Source organism: Nilaparvata lugens, chromosome 11 (assembly GCF_014356525.2).
Source record: "Nilaparvata lugens isolate BPH chromosome 11, ASM1435652v1, whole genome shotgun sequence".
Classification (NCBI taxonomy): Eukaryota; Metazoa; Arthropoda; class Insecta; order Hemiptera; family Delphacidae; genus Nilaparvata; species Nilaparvata lugens.
Window position 1 is genome coordinate 41,509,683 of NC_052514.1, and position 13,923 is coordinate 41,523,605.

Below are 13,923 nucleotides of genomic sequence, written 5' to 3' on the forward strand. Positions count from 1 at the left end.
CATATTAATATAGGCTAGTAAACTGATAAAAAACTTGGGTAGTTCACCCTTTAAAGTTGAATTTTAGCAGAGGCTGACCTTCAAGGATGAAATTGAAGAATCTCAACTTTTGACTTTTAGTATTATATATCTTTGGGAATAATAGCACAGAGAAAAGATAGCGAAATATGCTAAGATAGCATCTCATTATGTTATCTTTTCTCCATGATAATAGTTTGCATAGTTTTATCAGTGTTTAGGACAAAGTATCTATCTTCCATGTCGTCTTCTAATGTCGTGAGACAATAGATATTATAGACCTCACCAACTGTATTCCTACTGTGTCATATAAACGGAGTATTGTGATGTCCACGTTATAATAGCTGTATTTCATCAACATTGGTGTTGTTATCCATGTCTATCATTTGATAAAGCAGATAGCGATATCCTTTTCTAGTTTCACAAAGTTGCCAGTTCGCTCTCAACAATCTAAAAAATATAATAGATCCTCTCCAAATTTAACACCCTCGTACAAAATAGCTGGTTTGCCCTTGGTCGTTTTACACTTCTTTATTACCGAGCTCATGAACTATATCAATATCATATTCTCAATAATGAAAAATTATTATAAAATAATAAGTATGGACAATGGCCATCCCTTTAATGACATACGGTAGTGAGGTATGGACAAAGACCAAGAATGATGACTCACGAATTCAGGCATCAGAGATGAGGTTTCTGCGCAGCATTCAAGGATACTCGAGACTAGACCACATAAGTAATGAAACAATTCGAAGTGAGTGCAATGTGCAACCACTAACAGCAATCATTAAAAAATACAGATTAAAATGGACAAATCACCTGCGCCGTATGCCAGCAACTCGTCTTCCACTACAAGCTTGGAAGTTACAGTTGGATGGAAAAGGGACGTTGGAAGACCGAGGAAGCGGTGGACACCGGAACAGGCTTTACAAGCCTAGTCCATGATGGATGATGATGATGATGATAATAAAAGTAAAAATGTTTTCTTGGATGAAATATCATTTATTAATATTTTAACAAATATGAACAATTCATATTACATCAGATATACCGGAATCAGCTATCCTCCATAGAAGGCAGTGTCAAAGGCAGAGGATCGGGAACGTTGTTCTATCTTCCTTCACTGTCAATATAACGTGGACCTCACTATAACATCAGTTTCCTATGGGCCATCAGATCACTATCAGATCATCTATCACTGGAGAAATTTCTCTTACTTTTTCACTTTCTCAAACTCTATCAAGTTTTAAGTTGTTGCCCTTGAGAATGATGCTTTCTACAAAGTCGATTCAAGTTGAATAGAATACATGCATTTCCGAACGTTCAGTAGTTCACTGCAGTCTCACCTCAACAATTAGGCCTATTCGAAAGATAGATTTTCTTGATGTATAGAATATAATTTATCATTTTTTGTGAGGTCCACAAAAACCTACCTTTAGTCTATCTTTAGTGAGGTCCACGTTCTAAAGACAGTGGAGTAAAGCAGTGGAGTAGTAAGAGTACAATTTCAATTAGCAAGTCGAATAAAATTTATTATTACTGGCTCTATTCAAATCACGATACGGAAACAGTTACAAAAAAATCTGGTGTGGTACACTCAAACAAATTTCCTTGCTCATTGATCTATAAGCCTCATTCTTAAACGAGGATAATTTAGGGGAATAACATTATGCCGATAGGCGGCTAAATAATTAAAACTATGATTATACTATTGTCATTGTTTTCAGAGTACATTTTCCTTTGTTTGAATTATGAGATTTGAGGATTTTTTAAAAGTTGTCAAAACAGCTGTTCTACAAATAAAAATATCGACATGTGTTATTTTGAATAAACTGCTCTACCTACCTACCTCACGGACGAGAAGGAGGTTACAAAGTAAATTTCTCAAGGATGGGGTGGACCCCCTGTTAGTTTTTCAGGGAGGTGACTCATGCCAGCTAATAGAGCTGATATATAACTATACAGGGTATGAATTTGAAAAAAATCGGTCAAGTCATTTTTGAGAAAATCGTGATAGAAATTTAACAAAATTCATTCTTCTCAGGAATATTACGGAGCTCCTACAATTTTCCCCAGAAATGAGACTCATTTCAGTTAATAGGGCTTATAAATAGCTATCTAGGGAATATATTTGAAGAAAATCGTTAGAGCCGTTTTCGAGAAAACCGTGAAAAACATGGTTTTTTAGCCATTATCCGCCATTTTGAATTGAAGTTTATTGGATTTCTCAATGTCGGATCCTCGTGGTATAGGGACCTTGAGTTTAGAATTTCAAGTCAATCGGTTAATTAGGAATGGAGTTATCGTGTTCACAGACACACACACCCACACACCCACACACACACCCAAAAATCATGTTTTTGGACTCAGGGGACCTTGAAACGTATAGAAAACATGAAATTAGGGTACCTTAAATTTTTTTGGAAAGCAATACTTTCCTTACCTATGGTAATAGGGCAAGGAAAGTAACAAGAAATGGCAAATGGAGAAATTGGAACTTTGTGTTGTAACTATATTCAATTCAATTAAATTTCCATAACCAATTTTCAATTAAATTCCAAATTCCAATTAAATTTCGCAACGCTTCTAATTCAAACAATGTTGACAGTGGAAAAAGAGTGTCACTATAGTGTGGTCCAAGTTATAATAGCATTGGAGAAGATAGGAGAACACCGTTGCCGATTCTCTGCCTTGCCACTTTCCAAAGAAGATAGCTGATAGAAGTATATCTGGTGTAATATTAACTGTACATTTTTATTTAACATGATAAATTACTGTATATTCTATTCATCAAGAAAATCAATCTTTTAATGATTGAGATTGGATATTTCGTTGATTTATTCCATTTATACATTGTTGGAAAATGATTTGGCAACGTTGCGGAGCTAGAAAAGGATTGCGCTATATGCTTTGTCAAATGATAGACGAAGATACCAATGTTAATTGGATACTGCTATTACAACGTAGACCTCACTATAGGAAGATGATACAAAGATTATACAAAGATGATACGAAGATGATACGAATATGATACAAGAATGATAGACAAGGATAGCAACACCAATGTTAGGTCCATGATACATAGATGATACGAAGATGCTACAAAGATGATACGGAGATGATACAAAGATGCTACAAAGAGGAAACGAATATGAAACATAGATGATACGAAGCTGATACAAAGATGATAGTAACACCAACGTTAATCAAATACAGTCATTATAACGTGGACCTCACTGTAGGCCTAGGCATAAAGCTGTAAATGACTTCAAATATCAGGCCTCAACTAGTCTGAGGTTGTGTCCTGGTATGGGTGTTACATAATTACCTGAGAGAGACATTAAACATATAGACCCTTCACACGTGTTGCACTGTGCACGTCAGAAAAAATTCCGGTTCCAAGAAGAAGAAGAAGAAGAAGAAAAAAGAGAAAAACAAGAATAATAAGAAGAAGGAGAAGAAGAGGGCAGGTGATGAAGAAGAAATAGAAGAAGAAGACCGCAAAAAAGGTTTTATTCCTCTCTCTACCCATCTTTATTTATTTCTTTATTTATTCTTTTTACAATGGAGCACAGATCGGGAGAGAAAAACTAAGAATACCTTGTACTATTTCTCTCCCAAATTTAGGCAGCATTAAAAGTCCAAAAATGAGGTTATGTCTTCTAGATTTCCATAAAATTTTCAGTCCAAAAATATTCATACAAACCATTCTTTTGAATTTAGATTTTCCAAATACCAAAATAATAATGATAAACACTCAGTTACTTTTAAAAAAAAAAATATTCACTTATTAGAGAAATTTTTTAACACGAACCAAAAAAACAAACTTACTCCTGTTTGTTTGTTCATCTGTTTCTATTGTCACATTTCAAAGTTCATTAGAAAGAGATTGGTGAATATAACAAGAGAAGATTATAAACGGATATCTACGATTTGTATAAATTACCTATGATGAATTTCAGGATTTTGAACTCTTCTTCACATATCATAACTCTATTACATGGAAGATTTGCCTCTAGCATGTGACTATGTGACCCAATTTTGTGAATATTCTTTCTCTAATTCCATTTAAAAATATAATACTTTTTCATGTATTTATATCCATTTGCAACTTCGATAAACAATGTTGCAGGAACTGATTTCAAAAAGAAGGCCAGATACAAGACAAAATATACATCATGAATATTGTATGTCAGATGATAAGACGAAGTTTACTCACGAATAATCTCATATATTCGTGCTTAAGTGGCAGAGTGAACATTACTGTCCAAAATTCACCTCGCCAACAAAAAAAAGCCAAAGTCATTCTTCATGTGAGTTTATAATTCAACTCATCTATTAGGGAACATTTTGATATCCAAACTCAATGTATTCGCAATTAGTTGAAAACCAAAATACTTCGCAATATAAAATTTTTATAGTCTTTAATGAACTTTATAAGGCGCTAAAATATTACAGTAAATAGCCTACCCGTATGATAAATTGAAACTTCCAGTCATTAATAGTTTACGAGATCTTAGACTAATGATGATATTGCTGTTATGAATGATATCATCATGCAAGATAATACTCTTTTTATGGGTATCCATCCACTTTATCATTCATGCAAATCAATTATTCTGTGTTATAATTTGCGATGCAGTGATTATAATTTTAGGAATGGGAGGAGTTTCAAAAATGTTTTCAAGAAATTTATGACTGTCTTAGTTACTCTGTGATTAAGCTTTTGTTGAAATGCTTGATTGCACAGGTCGATTAATAATTTTGTATTTTTTAAAATCATTAATAACAATCAAAATTGTAACCACGCGTGTACTTCATAGAATGTCAAGGTTCTCCCAATACCATGTCTATTTTTATAGTGTCTCTAAATTGCTTGAACATCTGAAGAACAAGAGATATATCTCTGAAGTTGGTGGAGTATCGAAGGACATGTCTAATAATTACTACTAACGTTAAAAGGATTGGACTAGTGGGCGAATAACGGGGGTTTTGTGATTTACTGTTGTTTCTCACAGAAAAAAACACGATTACTTCATCGCATCTATCAGTTATCTTAACAAGGAAATCACGGTCTATTGAGGTAAGCGAAAAAAGGTGTACTAAGAGATTTGGCGATTCTCTAAAACACCAAGAGTTTATGGTATGATTTGGCGATAAGGATCAAACTCGAAGGATTAGTTGACCGAGCGAAGTGAGGTCTAAGATTCAAGTCGACGGTTTTGCATTTCTCTTTATATATAAATGTTTAAAATTCAATGTTTGAATGTTTAAATGTTTAAATGTTTATATGTTGCGCATTTACAGCGAAACGCAGCAATAGATTTTCATGAAATTTGACAGGTGTGTTCCTTTTTGAATTTCACGTCGACGTGTACATAAGGGTTTTTAAAAATTTTCATTCCAAGGATAATACAAATGGAAAAGGAGTTTCCTTCGAACACCAATATTACCGTAAAAATCAGACTATAGAATTATTCATCATAAATCAGCTGTCTAGTGGACTATAATACTACCCGTTCAAAAACATCAAACATCTTGAAAATTTATCTTTCAATCAACGTTAGTAGACAGTTTTGTCTACTAACTTTGTCTTTCCTTAAGCTGAGGCCATGATTCTAGTTTGGAGTTTGGAATTATTGATAGAAAACATTTTTTTTACATATTTCTTTTTTAATCTGATGATTAAAATTGCAACAAATATTATTGAAAAAATCTGGTGTGGTACACTCACACAACTTTCCTTGCTCATATTTGAAACTACGATCAGACTTTTGTATATGTGTATATATAATTGTTTTCAGAGTACTTTTTCTTTTGTGTAAATAAATGGTGAAATTCGATGATTTTTTTCTAGTCGTCATTTTTTTAAAGTCGTCAAAACAGCTGTTCTACAGATGAAATATCTCGACTATGTGTTCTTTTTATGAACTGCTCTACCTACCTACCTCATGCACGAGAAGGAGGTTACAAAGTCCATTTCTCAAGGATGGGGTCGCCCCCCCTTTAGTTTTCCAGAAAGAAGACTCATGCCAGTTAATAGAGCTGATAAATAACTATACAGAGTATGAGTTTGAAAAAAATCGGTCAAGTTATTTTGAGAAAATCGTGAAAAACATGTTTTTTTCAGTAATTATCCGCCATTTTTCTCAAGTATATTACGGAGCTCCTGCAATTTTCTCAGAAATGAGACTCATGTCAGTTGATAGGGCTTATAAATAGCTATCCATGGTATGAATTTAAAGAAAATCGTTAGAGCCGTTTTCGAGAAAACCGTGAAAAACATGGCTTTTTAGTCATTATCCGCCATTTTTCACAAGAATATTACTGAGCTCCTGGAATTTTCCCAGAAATGAGACTTATGCCAGTTGATAGGGCTTATATCCATGATATAAATTTGAAGAAAATCGTTAGAGCCATTTTCGAGAAAAACGTGAAAAACATGGTTTTTTAGTAATTATCCGCCATTTTTTCCGCCATCTTGAATTGAATTCTATTGAATTTCTTATTGTCGAGTCCTCATGGTATAAGGACCTTAAGTTTAAAATTTCAAGTCGATCGGTTAATTAGGAATGGAGTTATCGTGTTCACAGACATACACACACACACATACACACACACACACATACACACACACACACACACACACACACATACACACACACACACACACACACACACACATACACACACACAGACCAATACCCAAAAATCATGTTTTTGGACTCAGGGGACCTTGAAACGTATAGAAAACTTGAAAATGGGGTACCTTAATTTTTTTTGGAAAGCAATACTTTCCTTACCTATGGTAGTAGGGCAAGGAAAGTAAAAAATTGATTTCTAAAATTATGAAAAGTGAGAAATGAAGTTTGTAGGAATCAGCATTATGGTAGTCCGATTTTTCGCCAACATACAACACAGAATGTTCTCTGATGGGTTGATTGGCTAGGCGTATCGACGGCAGCCAGACCTGATAACAGCGCTCACACTCACATTCCGGGACGACACGTCACGGTACGATAGGACAGAATGCTCTTTGTTTATTTAGGATTTTTTCTAGACATTTTAAATTGATAAATCATTCATTAATTTTTGAGAAAACATAACAACAGGTCAATGTAACTTACTGAACGCGAGCGAGGTCTACTGTTCACAGAGTTACCAGTATTTTGAGTAGTAAGTATTTTGATGAACCTCGTATAATTTATATATGCGACAAAACTACAGGCACACAAAACTAGAAATATAGACTAGAGTTTTGTAACTCAAAGGCCCGGTTGCACAAGATCCTATTAAATCTAAACCGTGATTAAATACCACGAGAACCAATCAGAGAAGGGGTTGTTTTGGAAAGAAGGCTTTTCCGATTGGTTCTTGTGACATTCAATGACAGTTAAAATTCGACAGGCTTTTATGCAACTGGGCCTTCACAATTCATGGTATGAGTAGCTGGTATAACCCGTGCTTCGCAAGGGTCGAATTAGAAACTTGGCAAAGTGAAACCTGACCTACTGATATCTTGAAGAATTTAAAATAGACCCATAACCAGCCTCAGTGAGATGAGAATCTTCATGCAAATTTTCAAGTTAATCAGTCCAGTAGTTCAGAGGTGATGATGCGCCATTTGTGAATTTCCTATCCCGTACATGTATAAGCCAGTTCTTTCCTTAATTATATTATAAAGTAATTTACAGATCAGGCTAGTTCATAGGCTAGGGTAAAAAACATATTCAGAGCCTTAAAAATCTTAAGAAGAATAATTCTGTGCATTGTGCAATTTGATGATCTTTCCAACAATTTCTATATAAAATAGTTTTCTTCGGTAATTTACATCTCCATGGAAGTTGAAGAGTTGGAGTTTCAAGTCTCTTCAACTTCCATGAAGATGTAAATTACCGATTAATTTTCAATTTTTATTTAAATAAAGTGGATTTTTGACTTTATTTGAATAAAAATTAACATTTTACAGCAAAATGTTTATTTTTATTCAAATAAAGTGGACATTTCAAGTCTCTTCAACCATGGAAAAGTTCCACAACATCAATATTCACGCTACAAACTTAATTCATGGAAGTTGTTTGGAAAATCATTGCCTCATTAAAGATAATGATTTGGGATGAGTATTGTATGAAACTCAAGAGGTTTGATATAATAATTTGATTGCATTGAAAGAGATGCTGCGGTATTTCTCCATAATTGAAAGAGTAAGAGATTAATGTTGTCTATTCATGGTAAATATATAGTGGTATTGACAACATCAATGTCTTATACTCCCAATCAGGATTGATCTATAATTCCGGGGATTCTGTATTTCAATATACATCGATCTGTATTTGACGTACAATATTCTGATTATCTCGTTTGATTATCTTTTTCCTTCAATCTGAATCCTCTAGTGAGACAAATTATTACAATCCCTACTCGATCTTTATCTCATTATAAACCAAGCCATTATTTCATTTCTATAATTGGAAGAAGAATTTCTACTTGTCTAAGTTGCCGTGCAGAAAAATGCCAACAAAGAAACAAGTTTTGATATGTTGAAAGAGTAGATTACTTCTTTTTTCATCCTTGGCAATGACTTTTGGATGCATGGTTTTCTTTTGTATCGTTGATATATTCATTTATAATTTTTCAAATGTACTCTTTTGGCTCCGGTTGGCATCGTTAGTCTAAGTTTGTGTATTCATAGTTGATGACCTCAGTTAAAAATTTAGTGAGGTCCACGTTATAATGGCAGTGGAGAAAGATAGGAGAACAGCGCTCCCGATTTTGAACCTTGCCACTGCCTACTTTAGAGGATAGTTTATACCGGTATATCCAATGTGATAACTTCTTTCTGAAGGAGATGACTGCATTATTTAATCGTTCCTGATTTCAAACAATAAACCCCGTTTATGTTTACTTAGAAAATTCACCGATAGATTCAAAGATTTCCTTTCAAAGTATTACATTTGCAAATACATATCTTAATCATTGATCAACAAAATGATAACCAAGGAAGAACTATTTAGAAAATTGTCATTGACAGTGATATTGAACTGTCCCCATTCTTGTTTTAAATAATCAATTATATTATATTCGTCAGAGAAAATAGCCTAATTTTCAATGATTGAATTATAAATTTCCATAGTTCCATATATTTTGTCAATTCATGATATTTCTACATTGCTGAAAAATGATTTGGCAACGTTGCTACGTCTACGCTAAGGCGCGCTATCTGCATTTTCGAATGATAGACAAGGATAGCATTATATTTTTTCTTCCAAGAAAATAGCCTAATTTCCAATGTATGAATTATAAATTTCCATAATTGAGACCATATATTTTGTCAAATCATAATATTTCTACATTGTTGAAAAATGATTTGGCAACGTTGCTACGTCTGCGCTAAGGCGCGCTATTTAAATATTCGAATGATAGACAAGGATAGCAACACCAATGTTAATCAAATACTGCCATTATAACGTGGACCTCACTACGTAATTTTTCAAATGTGCCTTTCTGTGTCCGGTTAGCATCGTTAGTCCATGCTAATATTTTCATAGTTGATGACCTCAAGTCAAAAATTCACTACGTTGTAAATTAACCAGCTTCGAATAGGTGAATAACATCATCATTCATATTAGAATAGATTCATCACCAAGAAAATATCTCAAACAATTTTTTTTAAAGGAGATTTTCATACTGCAACTTCGATTTGTTGGTAAACACTTTACTTATATGCGAATTAAATGCAAGTAAACTTGAATAGTTATCCCACAATCATGATCAATGATCGTGCTTTATTACTCTAGTGAAGTCCACGTTATAATGACAGTATTTGATCAACATTGGTGTTGCTATCTTTGTCTAACATTGCACAAAGCAGATAGCACTATCCTTTTCTAGCTCCGCACCGTTGCCAGATCTATTTTTAACAATGTAGAAATATAATTATCATTCAATAAAATATCTCAATCATCACAATTTTCCATTCAATCATTGATGAATATTATTCTCTTGACGGATATCATTGATTATTTTAAACAAGAATGAACAGTATATATTACATGAGATATAGAAAGCAGTGGCAAGGCAGAGTATCGGCAACTCTGTTCTCCTATCTTCTTCCACTGACATTATAACGTGGACCTCACCATAGTTATTTTAAAAGCATTATCATGAATCGTGCTTTATTACTATTCAGGATGTCTCTATCGATATTGTAATTGTGATAATATTTACATGTTGTGTTATATGATAATGATCACAACTACTTGGAGTAATCTCAGGAGAAGACAAGTCGTAATATTTTTGAACTTAATTGTAAATTGTTTTTACTTGAAGAGATTGAAGAAGAGGTCTTACGTAGTATATGCGAGGGACGAAATAAAATACTTCATGGTCTAATGATCATCAGTTTCTATGGTCAATTTTGATTTTTTTCATTTGTTATGTCTTTTTCTATCCATGTATAACCCATATAAGACTTGTTATATATTTTTTATGACGAAGCCCACATGAGCTCTGTATAATGAGGATGGTGAAGATGAAGATAATGATGGAGATGAGATTAGATTTTATGATTTCAGGCTCAAAAATCTTGGTTATCAGTTGAGAATAATTACATGTAATAAGTTAAGAATGACAGGAGTTACATTTAAATTGATATATATATATATTCAAATGCCTTAGTATATATGAAACAAAAATCAATCCTGACATCAATATTCAAAACATCAGTTTTTTCACCCATTCTTTTCCTGCTTTACGTCAATGAAATGTTGAATATTAAATTGAAAAATAGTCAAATTTATTCTTTCGCTGATGACACTGCAGTCATTTTTTCAGATGTCAACTGGGAAAAAGTTTTTGAAAATGCGGATAATGATTTGTTTTTAATGAAGAACTGGCTGGACCAGCATACACTTAGCTTGAACCTTGGTAAAACTAAATATATACCTAACTTCCTCAGCAAATGTTGTTGTTAAACCACTCATACCTATGAAATTAAAACTACATACTCAATGTGATCAATTCGCTCCAGGGAAACAAATCGCAACCGTTAGTTATGACTGCAACTGTCCTGTCTTTGAGAAAGTGAATTTTATTAGATATTTAGGTGTTATTGTTGATGAATGCCTAAGATGGGATCATCACATAAAGTTCATCATTAAAAAATTAAAATTCGTAATTTTTAGATTCTATAAAATTATTAAAATACTGGACAGAAAGCAAATAAAAGCTGTTTACTTTGCTTTAGTTGAATCAATACTAAGATATAGAATCACAGTATGGGGAGGTATGATTCTCACTTAAATAGGCTATTTATAACACAAAAAGGTGTAATTGAAACTATACTCCGTAAACCCAGAGACTATCCCACACAGCAGGTATTCAGAGTCTTTAATGTCATGACTCTGAGACAATTATATATAAAAATGCTGATAAAATACATTAATAACTACATACAGCACTTTGAGGAATCTGACAGGCCATCTTATTCATTCAGACCTAACATAGTGAGAAAATACAAAGTATATCACAGCAACCTGAGTATAGTTCGGAGACAGCTTTTCCTGAACTTATGTTTTTTCTTTTCCTGTTTATTTTTCCTAGTATTTGATAATTATTAATTTTAGTTTTAGGATGGACTCCCACCAGCGAGCAAGTTTTACTTTTGCTGGTGGAAATATTCTCATTTTCATTAAATGGTTCATGCTGTGTATTAGAATAGTTAATTTGTATCCTATACTGTATCGTGCATGTTGTATGAAGATGGAAATAAATTTATTTGAAATTTGGAATATCAATCACCACTCCCTTCCATTTTGAGCAGTTTATCAATTATCCTCAGAGATTGATTTAAAGGATCGTTTCAAAAGAATTATTTGCTTCTTTAGTTCAAAGTGAATTTTGTTATAATTGTTTTTATCAAGGTCATTTGTTTGTAATGGTTTTGATACTTCTTGAAGGAATACTAGATTCAATCTTCTACAACGAATTATAGTTTCAATTATCTATTCTAAATCATGATGTGTATATCCATCAATTTCTCGATAAGAATAGTTGTTTACGTCGTAAAGAATTTTAGAGACTGAAAACAGTTTCTCAATAACTATTTCTCAATAAACAAAATTACTGTAATGTAAACGGTGAAGAGGTTGTTCTTTGTTGACTCCCTGTTTTTTGAATTATATTTGTATTAATACACCACTTGAAACCACTTTTCCAAAAACAAAACGCAGCTATTTTCAGAATCTCGAAAGACACCTTCAAATAATGTCTCAAGTGACTAGGCTGATGAACTTGATGACTAACTTGAGAGAGCTCTAAAGTTGGAGTCAAAGTACTATAAAACAAAACAGTTCTTCATTTACAGCTCTAAAAGTTTCAAAAGTCAACATACATCTTTCTAAATAGCTGCTCACTCTGATCATAATATTTACTCTTAATCATGAAGTATTCAACGACTTTCAGGTTAGTGAACAATTTAACAAGAAATACTGAATAACAAAGTTCTAGTAAACATTCTCCATTATGTGAAGTGATTCTTCAATTTAATTATTGTCAAAAGCAAGAGCTATTTGGGATACAAGTGATGACCAGTATTCATGTCCTAAATTTTCTGAGTGTGTCAAGTGATATTGACTCTCAACTTGACCTTGAGAGGTTTTTGAACTGAACGAAACCTATACAGAATAAATAGAAGATACTAATCAATAATTTTGAAATTGTTTTTCTATGCTATTTTCACACCTCCTTCTCAAGAAGGTTTTAAAAATCTACTTTGTGGAAATAATAATTAAGGACTGAACATTTTGTGAAGTGAACAACAACAAGACTCAACCTACTTCGGACTATGTGTAACCTTATCTAAATTTGGGAGAGGAATAGCACAAGGTTGCCTTATTTTTTATCTACCTATCATTTTAATGATTTTTTTATTGTATGAATTAATAAAAACATTATAATAGGATTCTTTATAAATTCAGATCAAGTTTTTTCACAGTAGTCTGTTATTACTCATTAAGGGCCGTTCACACAATACAAGGGAAGTTTGCAGAATACATTTATCTTAAGGTGCGTACAGACTTTCGCTCTGCTCCGCAACCGAACGTCACTCGAGCAGAGCGATTGATGATCGACCGGGGAGCAAGAGTGGAACGCGAGAAGAGCTAACATCTCCCGTAACGTTCATGATCGGTTCGAATGCAGAGCGGGGGCGGAGCGATTGCGGAGCGATGGCGGAGCGATGGCGGAACGAGGGCGGAGCGTGCGCGGAGCGGGTTGGAGGCGTGTATATCTGTACGCAGCTTAACACGAACGTCAAGCGAACTTGAATCAGAGGATACTTGACTATTGTAAACGCTCCTAAGATATATTTTATTTGAGAAATTGAACCTTACCTGATCATCGAATATCTCCTTCAATCGTTGTAGTGAGTCTTTGCCTTTTTTGGGTCGTATGATGAGGTACATTCTGGAGAATTTGGGGCATGTTCTCATGATCTTCTCGATTAGCACCTTGCCAAGAAAGCCCGTCCCTCCCGTCACCAGGATTGTCGCGTCATTGTAGAACTCTTGGATCGGTGTGTCTTTGCTACCATCCAGATCCATTTTCACTCCTGAAAAAATCATAAAAAATTTGTTAAATTAATATATCAGGATATATTTTTGAGAATTACACTAGTATGGATTCCAAATCTGATAAAAACATTAGTTTTTATCAAACATATTATGGCTGCTGGAATCGCCATATAGGTGACACAAAGCAATTGGCACATATTCATCCACAAACCTCACTAGATTGTGATTTTGTGTTTCAAGCCCTTCATGCCTCACCTGAGTTTCATTTATTAATTGTAATCATTATTATTTTATCTTATGCTTTCAGACTCTACTTTCTATATTTTAATGT

General features: G+C 33.6%; 1 protein-coding gene across 1 annotated transcript in view; it reads right to left on the reverse strand.

The window, feature by feature from the left end:
- Nucleotides 1-13,923, reverse strand: part of LOC111053625 (fatty acyl-CoA reductase wat) — a 66,416-nt gene that overhangs the window by 25,131 nt on the left and 27,362 nt on the right. Inside the window, exon 2 of the mRNA XM_039438453.1 lies at nucleotides 13,413-13,630. Within this exon, the coding sequence (XP_039294387.1) occupies nucleotides 13,413-13,630 (218 nt within the window). The remainder of the gene's footprint in view (nucleotides 1-13,412; nucleotides 13,631-13,923) is intronic.